Below are 23,831 nucleotides of genomic sequence, written 5' to 3'. Positions count from 1 at the left end.
ACTTTTCCACTATTTATTGATTCCTTATGTAAAAGTGAGATAGATCAAAAGTGAGCTAGTCTTAAAGTTCTATGGCCCAGGAGCCAGGTCCACAAAACTTGGATGAGCTCATCTCAGGCCCCAGGTTCACGAAGCAGTCTTGGACCCGAGTCAAAATTTCAGTCATTCATAACATTAATATTTATTAGAAACTGATGCTTGAAAATTAAAATTAATGGCATAAAATGGAAAAAAAAAACTTTAATAACATTTCAAATTTCATGTGGTTTCTATTACAGTAAAAAATTCAGACAACAAATCTTGACCTATGTATAAGACTACTGATGCATGGGCTTTTTGGTCTTTAACCAGTAAATATAACAAAAAAACACACCAGATGAAATTGGGGTAAATTTTTCATTTATTAACATTTTGTTAACACAGTCACAAAAAATCTTTATTTCTTTCAAATATGTACAACTGAAATGTTTCACTATTCTACATTATTTAACCAAGACTCTGTGGAAGACAAATTGAGCAATATAATTGTGTGTTGTTGAAGCTTATGATATGTATTCAATTCTGAATTTGAGCGTGACCATGCATTCTTCTCATCACAAGCTTGTCAAAAGTTTTGGCTGGTTGTTAAACTAATTTTACTGCATTGAGTTACAGAGAGAGGTCGGAAGAGAAAGAATAACATTATGGTTTAGTACTTTAAAGTCTTTAATTTTAATTATTTTTCTTAGAGAAGACAGTGATAAAAATGAAAATTCAAGTAGGTTTAGTTTAGATACAGGGCAATTTTTGAGAATGAAAATTTTGTAGATTTTTAAGTGCTATGTCATTCCAGTGCTGTGTCATTCAAGAGTTACTTCTCTTTGCAAAGATGATTGAAAATAAACTTAGATTGAACATCTACCATATAGGGGAATAATAACCCCTAACTGAAGTTTCAAATTTACAAAAGGCTGTGAACAATTTATGCTCCAAGGCCATGCTTGATATTTGTGCAAATTCCACCAATCACAATTAAGCATCCAAGGAAAAGTTAACGATCTTACACTCCATATTGCAAGTTCACTAACGTTGAGTCACCATTATTCAAATCTGTACCCTGTCTTTGAAAAAAAAGCTGTTCCCATTATTACAAGAGATCATTATGACTAGTCTATTGAATATTTTGTTGAATGCATATAAAATTACAGCAATTCTTTTGCCCCATTTGAAAAACAGAAGACAATTCTTGTTTTACCATTTTTATAAAGAAAAAGTGCACTTCCAACTTCATTTTTTCCCCCATTACAAGAATTTGAATATGTTTTGACAGATAACTGTCAATCATATCTAGTTAATCACAGAATAGAAAATCTACACCAAAAAGAAAAAAAATCTCAATATAGCCACTTGTTAAAAATTCTGACAAAAAGAACACTCCTAATCAGACTAATATTCCCCGCAGAGCATACTCAAAACATCCATATTTGAAAATATGCACGTCCCCTGACCATAAGCAGCTATCAGGGAATTTCTTCAAAACATTGCTATGACCTGGTAAATACTACTTTGAATACTTTACCTTAACTTATTCAAATGACCTTGAATCAGGGTCATATTACACCTGTCTGGTCAAAGGTAATCAGAATAAGCCTAGTGTGCTCTACTGCTATCAAAGTTATGTCAATTTGGCCAGTAAGTTTGAAAACCTGCGAACTTGACCTTGATTTATGACCTAATGATGTTGGGCAAGTATAAGTTTCTGATATTTTTCTTTACATGTTATGACCTGAACAAGGATTGTGACCTTCATGAACTAAATTAATTCAAGGTAATCATACACATTCTGGTTGACAGAAAATATTGGCAAAGTATGAGTTACAAAGTCATATTACCTGGACAGACAGATATGGTGATTCCAATAAACCTCCCTCCCCAAACCTTTGTTTGAGGGAGGGGATATTATTTGCCTATTATATTCTTTTTCATATTTTGAATATCTGACCCACTACCAAAAATATGGATGAAATACAATGATGAAATGAATTGCAAGTACATAAAATTTAAAGAAATAATGAGGAATGTGTATGATATGGTTATTGAGGTAGTTAATAAAACCCGAACAATATTTTCAAATGAAAAACAGGGAATGCACGAAAAGCAAAAAAAGCATCAACCTGGTTAAATTTTTTGGTCATAAAAAGAGATCTGAGTTTAACAATGTAACATTTTTTGCAATGTATGAACTCAGACACAAAGTATTCTCTTTGTGATGTATAAACAGAAATATGTATTCAAAATATATGATGCTTTTATACAACAACTAACATTTGTTTCCCAAAAATTTAAGTATATCAAATATATCAAAATACATGGCACAAATATTCACACATGGATTTACCAACTGTGAAAGGTTAAGTAGACAAAAAAAGATTCTATCTTATAAAATGAGACAGTGTACCATAATCATTTGTGACTGGAATTTAAAAAATGAACACAATTGAAGAACACAGTACATGAATTGCCAGTAATTTAAAGCTTTTCTTTATGACTAGAATTATTTGGCATACTATGTACCAGTAAACAAGTACAGTATTTAACTGATGTACCGGTAAACAAAATGTCCCTGAAGAGATATTGCACCCCTCTAGCTTTACCAATTAACAACAAATTTATAAAGCTGACTGTTGCATGTCATAAACAAAAAAAATAAGACATTTATGTAAAAGGAACTAAAATATTCATATAAATCAACCAACGGTTTAGAAATGCTGATTTGACAGCATAGACCAAGAATAACCTGGTATCAATAAATTTTTAAATGCAGAAAAGTATTGTGAGAACAAGTTTAAATATAAACATGTATCATTCTCATTAAAATGTGCGTCTAAGTTATAACTGTACCATCAAAAGATAATATCATACAAAGGAACCCATGTACCACATTACTCACCTGAGTAAATAACATTTATGACAATGAAAACTTCATATAAGAAAGCATTTAAATATATGTGAAAAGATGCATAAATGATGAGAAAATTTTAAGTATTTTCATGAGGTAAAAAAATTAATTGAGAAAATAAGTATATTATTTTATTTGAGAAGACAAGAGGTTTAACATGTAGTTATAGTAGAGAAAACAGTAAAAAAAAAAAATATCCAAGCAGATCCAAAATCAATTACTACAGCCATTGAACTAGGAATTTCAATCAATCTACAAAATAATTCAACACATCTAATATCTGAAAATCTGTGCCAAGCTTATTGCTTGAGCAGAAAGTTGTTTTATAGTAGTAAAAAAGCCAATCAAAAGCCACCAGAGCACCTTGTAAGTACAATTACACCATTGTAAAACTTTTGGAGGTACACGTTGCCAGGTTTGGTGATCTGACATCACATCCTGTCCTTCAGGAAACAGGAAATTAGAAATCATGGCAGCCATTTTGGTATTCCAGACACTGCAGAAAGCCATATTTTTTTTCACTAAGACTAGTGAAAACAATAATGTTCTGGGACTGAGTTTTTAGGTTTGTAAATTAAAAAAACACCTTTAATAGACATATAGACTATGGACAAAATATAATCAGAAAAGCTGACTAAATCCTGAATTTGGCTCCAGTGAGCCTAAACTTGAACCATAACCTTATCTAATACTAATACACAACATATAACAATCAATGGAAAACTAATTACACACAAAAAATACTTCATTCTCTCTGAAAATAATTTTATGAGGCACCTCATGTTAAACCCTTATTTTGGACATTTTTACAATTGGACATTGAATATTGAAATGACAAACAGAATCAAGAAACATAAGTGCTACTATCATATAGAGAAAAACATGAGGAACCAAACTGTACTGAATCTACAGGTAAATAGTCTGAACTGGCCATCATATCACCACTGGAAGTTAAAACACTGCCCATGTCCTTATCAGCTGAAGTTTGGGAGTCTGTGGAATCAGTTGAATTCACTGATACATTATCCACCTCATCAGCACACAGTCTTTTCTCTATTGAACAAGAGCTGTCAACAGCCATTAGAATGTTACACATTTCTAGAGCAGGGAGTTTCATCACTCCATTGGATGGCAATTCACCTTGATCAAATGCAGGGTTAGGATGAGTACTACTTGATATGACTTGAACTTTGAGCATTGGCGAGGTATTTTGTAGAGATGTCTTCTTAGCTAAGTTCTGACTAACATTTTCTCGCTCTATACAGCAGATACAGTTTGTTACTTTTAGTGAGGAGTGTGTTAGTAATTTGTTTGTTGTTGAGCAACATTTCACATGCCTTTCTCCATCTGATTCTGGTGATCCTGTAAAGAAGGCAGTTAACCAATTCATTACAGGGTTAATAAGTTTGTTACAGGCAGTCAGCCAGTTCGTTACAGGGTTAATTACTGTAGATCACTTAATTTTTGTCCCACCTTATTTTTGCGAGATTGTTGTTTGGTAATTATATGTAATACAAAATTTTCATGAATTTTGGTTATTGCTCGATATATTCTTGAATAGTAGAATTATATGTGAGAATGACATTTTTGCAAGCAGACAGTCTCACGTAATATTAAAAATAAAGTTCTCTTAAAATAAAAAGTGATTTACAGTGGTTAATAAAAGGTAATTGATCAGTTCATGCCTGATTACATTCTTTATTTTTTTCTTTTTCTGATAAGTTGTTACTGCTATTAATGAAAGTATCAAAATTAGGGATGGCAATCGAATACAGAATTGCCAATCGGTTAACCGCAAGACTTTCCGACCAATTAGTCGGTTAATCGTACCAAAAATTCTCGACATAGCTACACTCAAATAAGTAAGACTATAAAGATGTTCATGTAGTAATATTATGCTTATATTTATATATGATCAGAATACTACATAGCATATATTGTATTTCAATTTTAATGGGCTAAAAAAAAAGGAAAAAAGCAAAGAAAAAATTAAGAAACCCATGAAACATCATGAGGTTGCAGATGCATTAAAAAATTTTCAGAAAAAATGTCACGGAAGTTCAGTCTGCATTGTCACCATAATCAAAATTAAGTCTGAATTATCGCTTATCTTACGATGTTTTTTTTAGAATATAATTTGATAGGTAACTGCAAAGGATAGATGGGGTAAGGTACACATTATGATCAGTTCACAGAAGTCAACGATCATTTAATTAAAATCATTAAAGAAACACAGGACAGGGTGGGTAATGACATGTGTTTAGACAGCAATTAACAACTCGAAAAGTGACCAATTACCCTCATGCTATGTCAATCTGGAGAGCCTTAATTATCTCCAAATCAGCTTAAATAGATGAACATGCTAACATTTCAGAAAATTTTATCTGTATTTTTTAAATTGAATTTTCAGGAAATTCTATTCAAATTTACACATATATTAATTTTTTTCCAACTAACCGATTTCAGATTTTCCAACCGATTACCATCGTTCCGACCGAGTAACCGGTTAACCGATTACAAAATGCCATCCCTAATCAAAATCAAACATTAAGATTAAAGGAAGTAAAATTACAAAAGATGATTAACAGATCACATCAATATATGTAAATACATACTCAGTGTAAGGTACATGTTTTCATATTAATTATTAGAAGATTTGTTGATGTGGTATCTTTTCCTTTGAACATTATTGGCAGATTCTCAGCATGGATTAACTAACTAACCTGAGGTGACACAATCATTCATGTAGCCAGGCAATGTGACCATATTGTCCAAGGAACTATGAGAGCCAGCTTTAACATAAGGTTTAATTTCTTCTTCTTGCATCTCACTGGCCACACTACTAGTCTCATCCGATGAAGAGTCAGATTCTGTGTCTTGGCAAATTGTTCTATAGTGAGCAGGGGAGGAGGTCCACTCTACACTTCCTTCAAAACTGCTGGCTTTAAGGCAGTTATCAACTGCCTCCACATTCAAGCAACTTTCATGGCTTGGTGATGATAAAGGTGAGGATAGAGAAAGAAATGGAACTGGGTCTTTTGGTATGGATCCATTGGGAGTAGCAATCTCTGGAATTGGATGGTGTTTGAGGTCATGATCCAGGAAATCCTCCACTGGAAGACTGCCTCTTCCACTGTCCATGCTGTACTGAAATTGGAAAGGGACCCCATTCTGCAAAAGAAGTGACATTTTGTAAATATTTTAAAAATAAACAAAATTTTTATATTTTCCTACCTCTGACAAAGTAATATATGTCAGGTGGTGATGGGGTGACATTACCTGTTTGATGAGGTGGGAGGTAGACTGGGATATTGTACGGTTGTGATGGGGTGACATTACCTGTTTGATGAGGGGTGAGGTAGATTGGGGTATTTGTATTGGACTTTGAGGCTCAGTCTCTGTCGAGTTTTCTTTGTAAGCAGACAATACACCACTCCCTGCTGTGTTGCTCTGAAGGGAAAAATGTAACATCTTATACTGTGCATCATTTCTACATCTATATATCGCAGCTTGAACAGTGTAATGAGTCTAATTTATAATGTTGAGAAACCTGAAATATCATGCAATTTACACAAATATTTGGGTACCAAATTTACAATGCTGTTATAAAATAACAGCATGAATGTTGTCAAATTAAATAAATTATTTGATACCAAAAATGCTCACTCATTAGATTTTTATTTTATCAGCAACTTTTACTATGATTCCAGAAATCAAATGTACTGGTACAAAAACAATGCACATGAATTAAGGTTGGAAAAACAATTTTATGGATAAATCATTCAAACAAATTTTCATTATAATAAAGAGGTTTAAATTCCTTTAATTGTAGAATACAATTTCCATAGCACCTGACTTACAGTTTGAACTGTGGGTAGATGAATGGGATCTAGTTTTACAGCACTCTTCACAGCATGGTAACAGTGTCTAAATAAAATATGGAATATTTCATTCACAGTATCCTACCCTTCTAAATATTCAACAAGTGCTTGGTCTCCCACAATGGCAAGTTACTGTACAAATAAAGCCCATTTTTATTATCAATCCTAAGATATACTGACTACTTAGAAAAGCATATTGTTTAAGGTTAATATTATTTTCTGTGAATTGGATATAACTACAGATTGACTGGATAAAAGGGCTACATTTGTTGTATTATTTTCAGTTGAAAATTAAGAGACAAAGTCATTATAGAAGGTTTTAGATATTAGTCACCTTGAATGTCTTAAACTTTTTATCTTTGGATTTTCCCCATCTCAAGTCCATATTGAAAAAATATTATAATTTAACACACGACATTAAGCAATCCAATATGATTTATTGACTTACATAATAGAATAACATACAAATTTAAACCTATGGTTTAAAGGGAAGATTTTTGCTATCTTGTACTATCCTGCATGGATTAATGAAGGAAAATTTCACTTACTTAATGATAAACAACACACCAACAGCAAAGAAAATCAAACCAATGACAGCTGCTAATGCAATTCCTATAATCTCCTCAGTGATCATATCTACAAAATAAAGCAATGTCACATTACTAATGCTCAGAACTGGAATGTGGCCCATTTACTCTACCGGTGATAAATAAATACTGTAGATCACCAAATTTTTGTGATACATTATTTTCACAAGATAGGTACTTGGTTCTCATAAGCAGGACACAATTTTCATGAATTCTGGTTATTGCTATATTTAGTAAATACTAATAAAAAATATACGCGATAACAAAAATTCAAGAGCAGACAGTCTGGTGTAATTCTGCAAAAATAAAGTTCTTACAAATAAAAAGGGATTTCCAGTACTATATTTCTCTATAGAAATGATTTTCATAATTGTATAAACATTTAATAACTCTTAAGTGCAAAGCAATACCACAAAGCACTGAACTAAAAAGCTACAACCCATTCACCAACTCTGACATGATTAACTTCTAGGGAAAAAAATACTCTGCCTAAGTTTTAGAAAAAGAAGAGAAAAGTAGCACTTGGGACTTGAAACTTTGCCACAGAAATAAATAGAATAATGATCCTTGGTTTAGTCTGTTTTTGTGGCAAGATTAATTGCAATCAGACTAAAACTGTAGGCAGAGTAGCCTTTTGGCAGAATTTTACAGAAATTTCTATTTTTAGTAACTATGGCAACATCATTCATCAAAATCAAAAAATGATCAAGATGATAAAGACAATTATGTATCTCAGTGCAGTCTACATCCATGCCAAGTTATATCAAAGTCAGATCATACTGTAAGGTCAGTAGTATTTTGAAAGTATTTTACAGAAATTTCTATTTTAATTTAGTAACCATGGCAACATCATTCATCAACAAGAGGCCCAGGAGCCTTATAGGTCACCTGAGTATCATGCAACAACTTCGCCACAATTAAATTGGATTCATGTTCTAAACCAGAGGCCATGAAATTCACAATTTCAAAAGAGGCACACTTGCTCTTCATAATTTTACATTTAGTAACCTTACTTAACACCCAGAAAGAGAGCAGAGGATTATCAAAGAATTAATGCATTTTCAATATGTAATCATTAGAGCCCTGCCCTAACACCAGAGCTATGACCCAGGGGCCATAAGATTCACAAATTTGGAAGAGGCATCCTTACATATCATAACTATACTCTTAGTTCATCAGCTTAATACCCAGGAGAAAAAAAGATTTTCAAACAATTATTGCATTTTTACTTTGTAATCATTAGAGCCCCACCCACCAGAACCCCTGACCCTGGGGCCATGAATTCATAATTTTGGAAGAGGCACCTTTACTCATCATGCATCAGTTTGTTTGCTAAATACCCAGGATCAAAGAAAAAGATTTTTAAAGAAATAATGCATTTTCACTATATATTCAACAGAGCCCCGCCCTTACACCAGAACCTCTGACCCAGGGGCCATGAATTTCACAATTTTGGAACAGGAACCCTTACATATAATAACTATACTCTTAGTTCATTGGCTTAATACCCATGAGAAAAGGAGAAGATTGTCAAAGAATTATTGCATTTTTACTATGTAATCATTAGAGCCCCGCCCTAAAACCAGAACTCTTGACCAAGGGCCATGAAATTCACAATATAGGAATAGGCACCTTTACTCATCATAACTATGCATTCAGTTTGTTTGCCCTGGATCAGAGAAGATTTTTAAAAGAAATAATGCATTTTCACTATATATTCAATTGAACCCTGCCCTGACACCAGAACCCCTGATCCTGGGGCCATGAAATTCACAATTTTGGAAGAGGCACCTTTCATCATCATAACTATGTATTTATTTTGTTTTCATAATATCCAAGAACATAGAAGAAGCTTTTTAAAGAAATAATGCATTATCACTATATATTCAACAGAGCCCCACCCTAACACCAGAACCCCTGACCCTTGAGACATGAAATTCAGAATTTTGGAAGAGGCACTCTTTCTCATCATAACTACTGTATGTACTTAGTTCATCAGCTTGATACCCAGGAGCAGAGGAGAAGATTTTTGAATAATTAATGCATTTTCACTATATAATCATTAGATCCCCGCCCTAACACCAGAACCCCTGACCCAGGGGCCATGAAACTCACAATTTTAGAAGAGACACCTTTCCTCATCATAACTATGCATATTGTTTGTTTCCTTAATACTAGGGATGTCAAAATATTTATTTTCTTTAGTTGAATATTTGATTGCATTATTCGAATGATAGTCGAATATATTCAAAACTTTTTGGAAACTAAAATTTTATTTCAAACTTCACTGGTACATCACGTACTTAACCCCAAATCCCCCATTTTTAAATTGATTAAAAAGTTACATCAAATGTTACACACAGATGTTCACTTGGAGTTAAAATGTTAATAGCGTGTTTATATTTACTTAATATAGACCGCTAATTTCTCCAAAATGTAGGATTTCCCCGTCAATCTTGTTCATAAATCGGTCTGTAAAGTCGGTTTTTTAGGAAACATAAAAAAATTACAATTTAAAGCTTATTTAAATGAGGGGGGGGGGGGGGGGGGGGGCACACAGTGCCCATGATAATGTTAAATATTTGAATATACTTTTTTGTACCAATTATCAAAATGTCTTTAAAATATGTAAAAGAATATTAATTTTATAATAATTATCCTACTGTCCAAACATGTCACGGCTATAGTGGGTACATGGTATGAGATCAAGTCCAATTAATAAATTTACAAAGAAAGCGCAGTATGATGAGATAATTCTATTACAAAAACAACACATTAATTGAAAAATAATTCTCGCGGAAGTGAAGCATTTCTAATCACTGTACTTTCTACATGTAAAGTCAGCAGTTTTTAATGAGGAAAATTATCTTATCGACTGTGTCTGGGGAAAGACGGTTTCTCAATACGTTCTATTTCCACTATGGAAGAGTTATACTTCTTAGTGCGCTCTTTTGTGAAAAAGTCAGAAAATGTACAAATTTCGCAGGATTTCTGGGATAAACGTAACATAAACATGTAAACAATATGTTGAATGTCGATGAACAAATCCTAACAAAATGCAAATGAAATATTTTATTGTTGTGGACTTAATATACATCAAGAGTAGGTATGACAACGATGTCAATTTATATCTATTGTTGATCGTATGTATCTATTTATCGTATGGTACATCTAATACAATACACATGCCTCAGAAATATCGTATTGTTTATTAATGGATGATAAATTTAGGGCTCTCGCTCTTTTACATATGTCTTTTAGTTCTTCTATTCTTTAAATGGAATGACAAATACATTTAACATTTAAAATTGGATTGAGATTGGCATGTTTTGTATTATCCGCAACGTTCATGCCGTCCCAGTCAGGCGACCAAATGCGCCTTTAATTTTGAAGAGTTCACTAATGGAAATCAAATGTATTGGATGAGAATTCCATCTCTTTATCACTCTTTTATTGAATTTATTTATTCAAATGTCGTTCCGTTATTCGATCGTCGGTCCATTTGACTGATGGTCGAATAGTCGACTATTCGTTGACATCCCTACTTAATACCCAAGAGCAGAGGAGAAGAATTTTTAAGAATAGTGCATTTTCACTACATATTCAACAGAGCCCCACCCTAGCACCAGAACCCCTGACCCTGGGGCCATAAATTTCACAATTTAGGTAGAGGGCTCAATGCTTATTACATTCATGCCAACAGTTTGCCTGCTTGATGTCCAGGAGTAAAGAAGAAGATTTTTAAAGATTGCATTAATTTTGATGGTTTTAGCCCCACCACTCAGGCCCCAGGGGGGTAGGGGTCATGAATTTAACAATTTTTTCTCCCCTTCGTATACAGATGCTATATGCATGCATTATATTCCTCATTGCTTGATCTTGCTGTTAAGACTCAAGTGTGAACATTTCAAAGAGAAATGAAAAATTACCCAATACGATGTACATCTAATTATGTACCATATTAAATACATAGTCAAACCGGGCCAAGAAAAATATCAGGATATCTGAGGATTTGAGATATCAAGATTAAAATAAAGTACATAAGGAAAAAGTGGCTGGCACTACCGACTCACTTCAACATATCCATTGTAATCAAGATGTCATTCAAAATACCAAAGTTTACCTGTAATTTGAACTTTCAACTACACATATACAGAATTACATTATGTATATCTGAAGTTTGGTGAACAAAAAAATACATGTATTATTAATTGTATATATGACACAAAAAACACTTACAGGTTCTGATTGGTCTGCCATGAAACATATCTGTTGGAGGAGACACCTTCTCCAAACTGGAAATGGATCTGATGACAATACCATACCACTTGGACATCTCTATATCCCCCTCTGATAACTGATAGACATAATCCACAGAATCGTGAGCCTGGATATACCTGGTCATCAAAGGACCTTAAAGAAATTATCAGAAATCATGAGTCTCAACATTTATACAATATAACAGGTTTTTAACATTTTAATGACAAATTTAGCCATTTTAGCCTAAGAATGGGTATATATTATTAGTGTAATTAACTTTTTGAAATTTTTTAGGGAAAATCATAGTGATTTTCTCGCACATAAACATTGTCACTCATCTGAAAAATGTAGGTCAGATCCAGCAACAAAAGCAATTCTTGAAGTGTCCATCTGTAGATGCATCATACATGCAAATTTGGTCCAGGAGGGCTTAAAGTAGTTACTTGGGGAATGGACATGCTCTATAAACTAACCTGGTCACTCATTTGGAAAATGTAGGTCAGATCAAGTATCAGAAGCAGGTTGGGTAATATCCATCTCTAGATGCATCATCCATGCAAGTTTGGCCCAGGTAGGGCTTACAGTTACATGTACTTGGGAATGGACTTGCTCCTAAAACTTTAACAGGGAGGCAACACTAACACTGATGCCGATGGTATAGCATCCACTCTTCTCAACATCAAGGTCAGCAAAAATTTTTTCTTGGCCATTTAACTTGATCAAAGGTCAGATGCAGCATCAAAGCATGACTTGAAGTACACATTCCCAGAAAAATCAAGTGTGACTCAGGAAAGGCCTTTCATTACTTTGGGAAATTGACCTGCTTTAAGAAGTATAAGGAAATCCCAGCACAATTTCAGTTGATTTTATGATGAAATTACTTGCCTACAATTTCAAATACAATTTTCAGAAAATCTGTTATGTAAGCCAGCAAGTCAATGAGTGCAGTGTACTCTATCATTGAAGTACTACGAGTACAAACTGTCCAGCACAGCTGATTGACACCCACTCTTGGAATTTCTGACCAAATTGTTTAAAATTTTTCTTCTCTTCAAAATATAAGTGCATGTACCTTGACAAATGTCAGATTTATCCTTTGTTTGACACCAGGAGAGTTGATACTTGACTGGTTTGGAGGTTAAACCATCACAGGTAGGTGGAATCCAGTTGATGACCAGGCCATTTTTGTTGGATAAAATGGAAACCTTCCTTGGAGATGCAGGTGCTGGAATACAGAATTAAATCAACAATGTGAGATATTGCCATAGTGACATCTGGGTTTTTTTTTTCAAATTAACAGAAGGGAAATGATATAAATTGTCTATCCTTTCAGAGATCTATATGGATACAAGTGAACAGCAGTTACATGGTAGTAGTTTAAATTTATATTGTATTTCTTGACCATACCTCAAGCATCACTTTTTGGTGATTTTGTAATTTTCAGATATGTCATATAAAAAACTGAATTAGAATACCCAAAACCATTATGAACACACTTCAAAACTGACATTGATTTTGGAATATATATTCACATCTTTAATATATGACCTACTGACCTAAAAAATTAATGATATGTATACCTGCATTGTTAATCTTATCATGCTCATCCATCAATAAATGAGTAACCAGATACCATCAATCCCAATCTTCTTCAGATTAAGACTGAGTGCCACAACCTTTATTTTTAGAAGTTAACTTCCCTTTTTGGAATCAACCCATGATATGGATTCTGGGTTTTTTTTTTTTTTTAGAAATCTGATGATTATTTATTTTTATATACCTCTATGAGATTAAATTCAAAATAAAAATTTTTTTTTAAAATACCTTCATTGCTATTGTAAACACAAGTAATCCATTCAAATCCACTACTGATGTTGTCGGTCAGCGAATCAGCTGATACGCCAAACTTGAGGTCACTGATCTCATGAAAATCCTTGGCATTAAATACCATGGAAGACTTCCCAAACCCTGCTATTTTCCAGCTGACTTCTTTTCTCTGTATTTTTCAAATTTACAAATCCTTCAATCCTTGATGGTTGTTAAAAACTCAATCATGTTTATAACTACACATACATCTTTATTTTGTCTACTGTGTGCACGCTTTTAAAGATAATTAGAAATAATTAAGGAATGATATTTTGTTTTTTGATTGTTTTTGGTGTTTTTAAATCACAAAGACTTGTCACTTAGGCATATTTCATGAGCAATGCTAGCGCCTCCTGAAAAATATGCCTACATGCAAGTCTGTGTAATTTACACACCAATAACAATCACAAACTAAAAAACATTCTTTATATTTACATTTCAATGCTTTAAAATAGGGATGTCAAATCTGTCAATTTTTGATAATCGGTTACTCGGACGTTTTTCCGATCGAGTACCCGGGTACTCGGTAAAAGTGTAAATACAAGTGTGTTAATTTTCTTGAACCCCGTTAAACCCCAAGGCTGTTTTTATAACGTGTATAAATGTACTATATAAACACTGATTCCAACGTAAATGATTTTTGGCATTAAATTTATTTATCAAATAAACACAAAAGACATAATTATTAGATCAAAAACAAGAAGTCTGTGAGCCAATGCTCACTAATAATACCCCCGCTCTGATGTGAATACACAAGTTCAATTATGGACAAACACAGTGATAATCAGGAAATTGACATTGGATTAGTAAAAAATGAATCCCAACATATGGCATGCCTAAACAAACATTGTGTTAAGATTTCAAGCACCTGCAATGAGTAGTTGCTGAGAAAACTACGACCAAAATTTGTTATGTATGGTACGGACAGACCCACGGATAAACAGGAAATTTACATCAGATTCGTACAAAAATGAATCCCACCATATGGCATGCCTAAACAAAGAGTGTGTTAAAATTTCAAGCATCTGCAATGAGTAGTTGCTGAGAAAACTGCGACCAAAGTTTGTTATGTATGGTACGGACAGAAGCACGGATAAACAGGAAGTTGACATCGAATTCATACAAAAATGAATCCCACCATATGGCATGCCTAAACAAAGATTGTGCTAAAATTTCAAGCTTCTGCCATGAGTAGTTGCTAAGAAAACTACGACCATAATTTGTTATGTATGGTACGGACAGACCCACGGATAAACAGGAAGTTGACATCGAATTCATACAAAAATGAATCCCACCATATGGCATGCCTAAACAAAGAGTGTGTTAAAATTTCAAGCATCTGCAATGAGTAGATGCTGAGAAAACTGCGACCAAAGTTTGTTATGTATGGTAAGGACAGACGCACGGATAAACAGGAAGTTGACATCAGATTCATACAAAAATGAATCCCACCATATGGCATGCCTAAACAAAGATTGTGCTAAAATTTCAAGCTTCTGCAATGAGTAGTTGCTGAGAAAACTGCGACCAAAATTTGTTATGTATGGTACGGACAGACGCACGGATAAACAGGAAGTTGACATCGAATTCGTACAAAAATGAATCCCACCATATGGCATGCCTAAACAAAGATTGTGCTAAAATTTCAAGCTTCTGCAATGAGTAGTTGCTGAGAAAACTGCGACCAAAATTTGTTACGGAGAGACAGACAGACAGACAGACGGACAGACAGACAGACACACAAGGGTAAAACAGTATACCCCCCTCTCCTTCGGAGCGGGGGTATAATAATTACAAATGGTTTACAGTTCTTGTTTAGAATCTATATTTCATCAAAAGGAGGACACTCTGTTACGCAGGTTTGTGATGATTAGACTAGCGAAAGAGAAGCAACGGACGTTGTTGGGATCGCTAGTCTAATATTATTAGTAAGTTTAGTCTTATATTATAGTAAGTTTAGTGTTTAAGGGGAAACAATTTTATATGTTGATTGCTTCCCCCGTATACACTAACTGACTAAACTTACTACGCTGACTTTCAACATTTTTTTTTTAAATATTTAGTTATTTCTAAGTATTTCTTCACTTTTGAAGTGAGTAGCGGCATTTCTATGCATGTCCGATTTCGCTGCCGTATATTAACTAAATAATTTAAAGATGATTTGAAGATAATAGAGCATCGATGTTCACTGAAAACAATCACTGAAGCCATCCAAAAATTAAGGACCACAATAGGTGAGAACAGCTGGATCACTAATTACTGTATATACACAGCCACAGGCGATAATTGGTGTTTTAGAGGTGTAGAAGACTACATGCTATAATTACCATATGGATACATGTATTTAAATTAGTTTTTGATAAATTTTTGATAAAAATAAGTACTTTGAAATAAGAAAAAATACACATCCGAGTTACCGAGTACCATTTTTAGTATTCGATACTCGGACATTCGATCGAGTACCCGGTTAACCGGGTACTCGTTGACATCCCTACTTTAAAACCAACAAAAATACACTCAATATTTGAATTTTTTTGCTGTCCTATATTTTTTTTAATCATTTCCATCGTCTCATTGTGACGCCACAATTGTAAAGTTAAATGGACAGCTAGATGGATAGACAATGTGATTACAATACAGCTCCAGCATTTTATGCAGGGACCCAAATTAACCCAATGAAAAAAATTAGAGATTTCACAGGATGCACATAGTAAAATTTCCATTATGTATTAGAATTAAAATACACTTACCAGTCCTCGTTTGCTACACCAGTAGACAGTGAAGTTGACATTTTTCTGTGGATTGTAGTCCCAGGAAACATTAACAATTTTGTTATCAGTCTCAACCTGAACATTTTTTGGCACTTCTAAAGCTACAATGTTAAAACTTAAATCAGTAAAAAGATATCAATATCACATATTATCTTGTAAATTAATAAGAACTGCATGTAACCAAAGGCTTCAGTGTACATTGACTTGTGCAAAAAAGAAATTGTAAACATTTATACTTTATCATGATATAGTCAAGCCATAATAATCCAGATGATTTGCCTTCTTGACGAATTATGTGGAAAAAGAATTTACATTAATATCTACCAATCATGAAAGATACATTTCAGTAATCAAAGCATCTGGACGAATAGATCTTGACTGTACACTTCATCAGAAATACTTACTCCCATTGGGTGGAATATGAATAGATCCAAACACAGAAGACAAGCCAAACTCATTGACAGCATAGACCTGGATGTTGTAGCCCTTTCTACACTTGAGATCCAAGTCTACTTTCATTATCCTCTCCTTGACCACCATTTTATCTGTCCTTGTGTCCCCAATCTGACGGTAGTGGACTTCGTAGTACGTGTCTTTTCCGTGGGATTCCATATTTGTTATTGACTAGAACATTTTAAGACAACATTTTCCTGAGTTTTATGTAAATTTGTAATTACCTGTACCTTCTTTGTTTTGCCTTTCTATTCCTTTATAAAGTTCTGAATACTGATTTCAATAGCTATGTTATCAAAACTTACATCATATTTATTTAAACCATGCATCCTTTAATAATCATTCTCCTTGTTGCGTGTAAAGTATCAGAAAAATTATGTTATAATTTTACAAGACCTTAAGTGCACAATATCAATCTAAATGACAAATGTTTGTCTTTACAAGTCAAATAATCTGTATCAAAATCGAGACTGCTACATTTGGTTCTTTTTTAAAGAATAGATCTAAATAAAAGCAAACTATCTATAATGTTGGAATCCTAGAAAATCGGTAAAAACTTTTCAAGACCACTTTTGTATGATTTATACTTGAATAATTCTGATTTCTTTATATCAAAATACCTGCTAACAGCACTACCACTGGACATTTTGATGGCCTTGTTAAACTAAATTTATGAAGAGCTCATATTCTGTTTTAATTGAAAACATTTATGTAACCACTAGTAATGAGAGTGGTACTTCATGACTTTTTGCATCAAGACAGCTTACATTAATGTTTATGAAATTATCATAACCATTGAGGATTACCTTCCACAAAACTACAACTCGACGGTCATCCATATCACTGACACAATGTTCTTGATCATTGATGTAACTTCCTAAGGCAAGTACAGGGGCTGCACTTGGATCTGAAACATGTTAGAATTTATTTTTACTTATTTCATCACCATCATTTTCTTTTACAACATATATTTGCCTATTTTAAACTTTGAAGAAAAGGACACTTCACTAACTCATGTCAAAGCTACCGGTATATTATTTTCATATACACTGTACTGCATATATACTTTTTTTCATGTGGGTCATAATTCCCCAGATTCACAATTTCTGCTCAATACATGGGTGAAAAATTATGCAGATTTCTTGCATTGCCTTGTATGTCTTAAAAATAAATACACTGTGACAATTTTTGCAGAAAATTTTTTACCACATACATAGCGTAAATTTATACCACATGGAAAAGAAAATACATCTACAGCACTGTATCCAGATCATATAATGCTAATTAAGAGAGATATCTTGCCATACACACAAATATTTCTTTGTCTGTTAGTCTGTTATTATTTTATGCCTAAATAGATAACTGAATTATGCCTTAATCTTTAAATCTTATTTTTATTTTACTTGAAAAACATGAAAACTCACTATCACCAATGGTTTTAAAGAGTTTTCTGGTAGATTTACTCCAATAGCCAGTAATCTTTCCAGCATAGTTCTGTGGTTTAACTCGAATCTCAAACATATAGTCAGTGTAGGCAGTTAGGTTACATACTGTAGCATTGACAGCACTGTTCTTCAATATCATTGTCTGTAATACATTTAATCAGGTTTCCATAATATATAAACTCTTAAAAAATTAAGGAAAAATATGCAGCAAATTGGTTTTGATCTTCTGACTAAAGAATTTTAGAGTATGTTTCCAACAGAGAATAAAAACATACTAGGTAATTATACATTACATAGCTCACCTCAACAATTGTTATCTTTGAGGAAAACAAAGTCTCACACTGAACGAATGTTCTCTTAGTGTGCATCCCTAGATACAACATCCAAGCAAGTTTGGTCTAGGTAATATTTTATAAACTTGGGAATGGACTCCCCCCCCCCCCCCCCAAATTTTTCTGTTCAATCAAGTGTAAAATGTAAGTAAGATTCAGCATCCAATGCAAGTCAGGAGTGTGCATATATTAGATGCCTCATCTATGCAAGTTTGTCAGCATATGGCTAATACAAGCATGGAATGAACCTTTTCAAATAAAAACAAGATGTGTTTGTGAAACACTATGCACCCGGCGGCAACAAAGTTCGAAAAAGCTATTTTTAGCATATAGGTCACAGTCTAGGTCACAAGGTCATTAACCTTGGTGTCATTTGAAAGAACTTAATTAGTTGAGTGTGCATACCAAATATGAAGTCTCTATCTCTCATGGTTCAAAAGTTGTGGTGAAGGTTAAAGTTGACAACAGACAGACAAACAGACAAACAGACAGACAGGACAAAAACAATATGCGCCCCCGATCTATCGATCCGGGCGCATAAAGAAAGTTTAATCTTGTCACTCATCAGCAATTGAAGAAAATCTGGTAGGTGCAACCCTAGATGCATCATCTATGTAAGTTTGATCAAGTTAAGGCTGGAATGAACCCAGTAGTATGAAACTATGGATCCATCATCCATGCAAGTTGACAGAAATACTTGGAAATCTGTTTCAAAAACTTTAACCTGGGACACCAATGCTGATGGTATTACATAAGCTCCCCAAACTTCATTGAGGTGAGCTAAAAGCAATATACATGTTGTACTAAGAAAGATCTTGAAAGCATGCATGGCTACATCATTGAAAGCAAAGGCCATAGTTTTTCGCTTCCGGTTTTAAATTTTATACACCGACTCTAGACTTCCGGTTATGACTCGGCTTTGGCGCAAAACATTCAGTCTGGTCATTTATCATAAATTTCGTGTGATTATATAAAAATACAAGAATGCCCCGATCTAAAAAAGGAACGTTCGTGAAAGCTTCGTTCCTCCGGAGACTTGAGGGTCTAAGGAGAGCAAGAGAAGCCCGTGCGTTAAAAGGTAAACAGGGTAAGTGTCTGTATTAATAATTATTGTGTAAGCGTTCTGCTATGGACTGTTGGAATATGTAGCAAAAGATTCAATCATTTATTGTGTAAATATTAGATGTTGAAAATGATGGCCTATGCTTGGAGAATGATTCTTCCCCTGTTCTACGAAGTGTTGAGTGTCAAAGTGCAGAAAGTTCATGGCGTGTTGGAAGACGAATTGTTGAACTTGGCACTCTTGTAGATAATCTGAAAAGAGGTTGCGCCATGTGTGGGAATGCACTTCAGCTTGTTAACACTATAGGTGAAAGGAAATTTGGACTAGGGCAGGTATTTATTATTTTTTATAATATTGTCAATGACTTTGTATTTCAAAGATTTGTTTTTAAAGATGTTGTATACCCTTTACATTAATTTTTGACCAAATGCAGGTTCTTCAGATAAAATGCACACATTCCACCTGTGCCCATGTTAATGACATACCCACGGGCAGTAAGCATAGGGTTAAAGCAGATATGAAGCAATATGCTTGGGATGTCAACACAAAACTTGCTGCAGGTATAAATCAAAAATTTTATTTTGTAAATAAGCAGATAAAAATAAATTATTTCCAGTTATACAAAAGTTTACATCTGAAAGAACTATTTTCTTTTCATTTTTTTTCTGTGATATCTTAGGTATGCTAAATGGTGGTTATGGAATAACTCATGTAAATGCATTACTGGCTGCACTGAATATCCCAGGGATCACAAACAGGAGTCTAAAAAGCAGAGAAAGAGAGGTTGGGGAACACCTAGAGGAAATGGCAGGGCAGAGTTGTAATAAAGTTCTTCAAGAAGAAATGAAACTGTAATTTTATATACCAAATATTGATATTTAAATTTTGCTTTGTATTTACATGTTATTTGTTAATATTTGCACATTTGTGTTAATTACTTTGTAGGAGTGATGGAGACATCACTGTGTCTTTTGATGGTGCCTGGCAGAAGAGAGGTACTGGTAGAGGATACAATAGTCTTACTGGTATGCCCTGGTGATAATGTTACATGTTTTGATTCTCCCTCCTCAAGAAGGATTGAGATTTCTTATAGAGTAACATATTTTAATACACATACATGTAGTTATGTACTAGCAGTATTTATCTTGTTACAGGTTATGCATCTCTAGTAGGAGAAAAAACTAAAAAGATAGTAAGTTTCTCTTCGAAGAGTAAAAAATGCAGAATTTGCTCAGCTGCATCAGGTAAAGGAGTTCCACCCAGAAAACACAACTGCCGAAGGAATTGGCATGGATCGGCAAAGGCAATGGAGCCAGCCATGGCCTGTGAAATGCTGAGTGCAATCCAAGATGAAGGGTGCAAGGTAACTTTTCATTGAATGTTTGATTCTTATTAGAGCAATGCCAAATATGTCTGTAAAGTTGACTACATTATATATTAAAACTTTGCTGTTTTAATTAAAGTACATATTTCCAATGTATTTTACAGATAGGAACTTTAGTCATGGACAATGACTCAACAACTATTGCGCATGTAAAAGCCACTGTGGACCCAACCATCAACAAAAGAGCTGACAAAAACCACACAAAAAAAGGTTTCACAGGAGCTTTGATTGAGCTTGCCAATACTCACAAAGTTTTGAAAAATCAAAAACTTAGAGGTCACATTGAAAGGTTTGTGTTTTTGAAGTGTAATATTTCAGTAAAATATCCCTTGATCAACTGTGGTCCAACAAAAACCTTGTTAATTGTAAGTGCGATAGCTAATTATAAAATAAGTATCTTTTCCTTCTTTGTTTTAGATGTTTTACATATTGTGTACAGCAAAACAGGGGCAAGGCTAAAGAGCTTGAATTGAACTTGGCAAAATTGTTCCACATTTATATGGTAAGTGTATCAATAAAAAAGTCATTACAAAATTAGGAATGAAGAGTGAAAATATTTTAACTACTTTTTTTTTTGAAGGTGAACATGAATACTGTGGAACTTGGTGCCAGAGTAAAAAGACTGACTATAAACCACGAAATTTGCCGTATGGAAAGCCTCTCTCCTGCACCTTACTTCGAGAAGCTTTAGAAGGTCTATTCAAAAAGTATTGCTGTAAGGCAGAAGAGCTAGCCATGATGGGGTCCACCCAAGTCAATGAGAATTTCAACCATATGGTCTCCACTAAAGCCCCCAAAAGATTGTAAGTACTTTGGTTTATTTCTCTTTGTTTAAAACAAAAATTCTAGGTATAATCTTTTAAATTGAGTCTGAAATATGAGATTCAAATTGCAAAAAAATGTGTTGTTAGGTTTTATGGAGGTTCAGAAAGTCTACATGCTAGACTCTCAGCCACTGTATGTCAAAAGAATATGGGTTATGGTTACATATCAGAGGTAGAAAAATGTGTTAAAATTTTCAAGTTGATCATTTTTAAATTTGTTTTTCTCTACATTTATTGTTTGTTATGTTTTGTTTTCTTTCTTTTTCATGGCAAACCTAAGAAAGTTATGTTCACATGTGTTTAGTGTCCTAGAAGTTTATTTTGATTTTAATGGTTTTCCACAATAAATATTATAAACTATAAATACATGTAGCTTTTTAAAAAGATGTTTACAATCATGTTTATCTAAATAAACATGTACATAAAGTACATAAAGATATGGATTTACTAAGAAATTCACATTCAAAACTATAATCCCTGTTCTTATTAACCATTTGATTTGAATATGGAACACTCACAAAATTAAAAATTTACTGAAACATGAATTATATTTTACAGTTGAACAAGAAAATGGCATTGTCACCAGGCAATTTCACAATGAAACATACCATTAGACTTGCCAACAAGCTCAAACGGAAGCGTCTGATGCAGAGTTTACCCACCACAAAGAAACGTCGATTGGAATTAAAAGCTGCCAGGTTGTCTAAAGAAGCAGCGAGGAATGTACTAGAAGGTAGTGCTTCAGTTAAAACAGAATTGAATGTAATGTTTTACTTTGATTTATTGTGTATTTTTCACACCTTTAGAGAAGCCATTGCTAGTGGAATTTCAGTATTATTTACTTGAATTTTGTTTGTAACCTGCTCTTGCTCCTAATTTTCCAAGTTTCTAAGACAGAGAGGGAATTCAAGTCGGTGGCTTTCAATAAGGCAATGGCCATAACCTTTTTCACATCTACTAACTAAGTCATAAAAGGTTACTTTTTTACCTAGTAGTGTCAAGAACCAGTTGTTCTTGAGAGGAATTTTTTTTAAGGCAATCACCCTTTTTTTGCCGTGTGAATGTTACCTTTCATTTGATAATCTGAAAAACCCTTCAACCAAGGATACTTTGTGCTAAGTTTAGATTGATCCAGTGGTTCTAGAGAAGAAGATGAAAATGTGAAAAGTTTATGACGGCACCCACAGACAATGAGGAAACTTTTATCAGAAAAGCTTACCCAAGCTTTTGACTCAGGTGAGCTAAAAATTTCTCAGATATATTATTATTGAAGTTACCTTAACTAAAGCATTGTCTCTCTGGTGTTTGGAGTACCTTATCTCCACTGCCTGTACCCGATTTGGTCGATTATATTCCCAGGTTACATTCACACAGTCTTTATCTGTCATGTTGTAAACACTCAAGGATTTAACTGGAGACGGTCTCACTGCATTATAAAATTACAAAGATTTGAAATATTCATGAGATGAATATCATCAATAAAAAATTGTTCATGTATATATTGTGAAAAAAAATCTTTAAATATTATCCATAATAACCAAAATTTCATTGTTTAAACAAATACATGTACTTCATTATGTTCATTTCATTTTGGTAATATTGAATGACCATTGGAAACTTCAGAATATTCTTGCATCTTATACATGTTCCCTGATTTTTATTTAACTTCATCAGAGTAATCAGAAATGTTGTTCATTAGTAAAAGCTTCAAACCTCATAATGGAAATAAATGAAACACCCATGATGGAAGAGGCATTAAATGATAGTGCATTTCAAAGAACATGGTTACTAAACAAAATGTACATGCACATGCAATTCATCAAGCTTTAATATATTATAGCTGTAGATATAGTGAAAAGTTAGCCATAAATCTATAGTCATAACATTGATTACCGGTAATTACCAATAGATTTTCTATAGTGTACCAGTAGATTGTACATAAAGAAAATACTACAGAAACCTACTTCACAAGTACTTTCATGACAAAATGCATTCCTACATTTGAATGTATGCTGGTATGTAGCTCA

General features: G+C 33.6%; 2 protein-coding genes across 2 annotated transcripts in view; one reads left to right on the top strand and one right to left on the bottom strand.

Moving 5' to 3' along the window:
* Positions 1-3,671: 3,671 nt before the first annotated feature.
* LOC133184457 (uncharacterized) overlaps positions 3,672-23,831 on the bottom strand; it is a 30,109-nt gene continuing 9,949 nt past the window's right edge. The window contains exons 5-17 of the mRNA XM_061319545.1: positions 23,082-23,230; positions 18,181-18,343; positions 17,563-17,663; positions 16,708-16,927; positions 16,283-16,404; positions 13,491-13,662; positions 12,739-12,891; positions 11,646-11,819; positions 7,368-7,455; positions 6,799-6,865; positions 6,278-6,388; positions 5,662-6,109; positions 3,672-4,300 (exon numbers count right to left, since the gene is read on the bottom strand). Coding sequence (XP_061175529.1) covers positions 3,783-4,300; positions 5,662-6,109; positions 6,278-6,388; positions 6,799-6,865; positions 7,368-7,455; positions 11,646-11,819; positions 12,739-12,891; positions 13,491-13,662; positions 16,283-16,404; positions 16,708-16,927; positions 17,563-17,663; positions 18,181-18,343; positions 23,082-23,230 — 2,486 coding nt within the window. The 3' untranslated portion in view covers positions 3,672-3,782. The remainder of the gene's footprint in view (positions 4,301-5,661; positions 6,110-6,277; positions 6,389-6,798; positions 6,866-7,367; positions 7,456-11,645; positions 11,820-12,738; positions 12,892-13,490; positions 13,663-16,282; positions 16,405-16,707; positions 16,928-17,562; positions 17,664-18,180; positions 18,344-23,081; positions 23,231-23,831) is intronic.
* LOC133184477 (uncharacterized) lies at positions 19,518-21,560 on the top strand. The gene is made up of 8 exons (XM_061319566.1): positions 19,518-19,620; positions 19,717-19,928; positions 20,030-20,156; positions 20,276-20,447; positions 20,542-20,621; positions 20,751-20,959; positions 21,085-21,269; positions 21,398-21,560. Exons 1-8 carry the CDS (start codon positions 19,518-19,520, stop codon positions 21,516-21,518), a joined length of 1,209 nt encoding a protein of 402 aa, XP_061175550.1. The 3' UTR covers positions 21,519-21,560.

The sequence above is a fragment of the Saccostrea echinata genome, unplaced genomic scaffold (assembly GCF_033153115.1).
Source record: "Saccostrea echinata isolate AGI-Se365-2 ecotype Australia unplaced genomic scaffold, CSIRO_AGI_Sech_v1 ptg000010l, whole genome shotgun sequence".
Lineage (NCBI taxonomy): Eukaryota > Metazoa > Mollusca > Bivalvia > Ostreida > Ostreidae > Saccostrea > Saccostrea echinata.
The sequence above is the reverse complement of the archived record's forward strand: the minus strand, read 5'-3'. Positions and strand labels throughout refer to the sequence as shown.

Bases quoted from the DNA above. Each gene is read 5' to 3' on its own strand.
- LOC133184477 (XM_061319566.1), top strand. From the start codon at position 19,518: ATGCCCCGATCTAAAAAAGGAACGTTCGTGAAAGCTTCGTTCCTCCGG. The intron at 19,929-20,029 runs GTATTTATTATT...GACCAAATGCAG, and splicing joins GGAAATTTGGACTAGGGCAG to GTTCTTCAGATAAAATGCAC. The intron at 21,270-21,397 runs GTTTGTGTTTTT...TCTTTGTTTTAG, and splicing joins CTTAGAGGTCACATTGAAAG to ATGTTTTACATATTGTGTAC.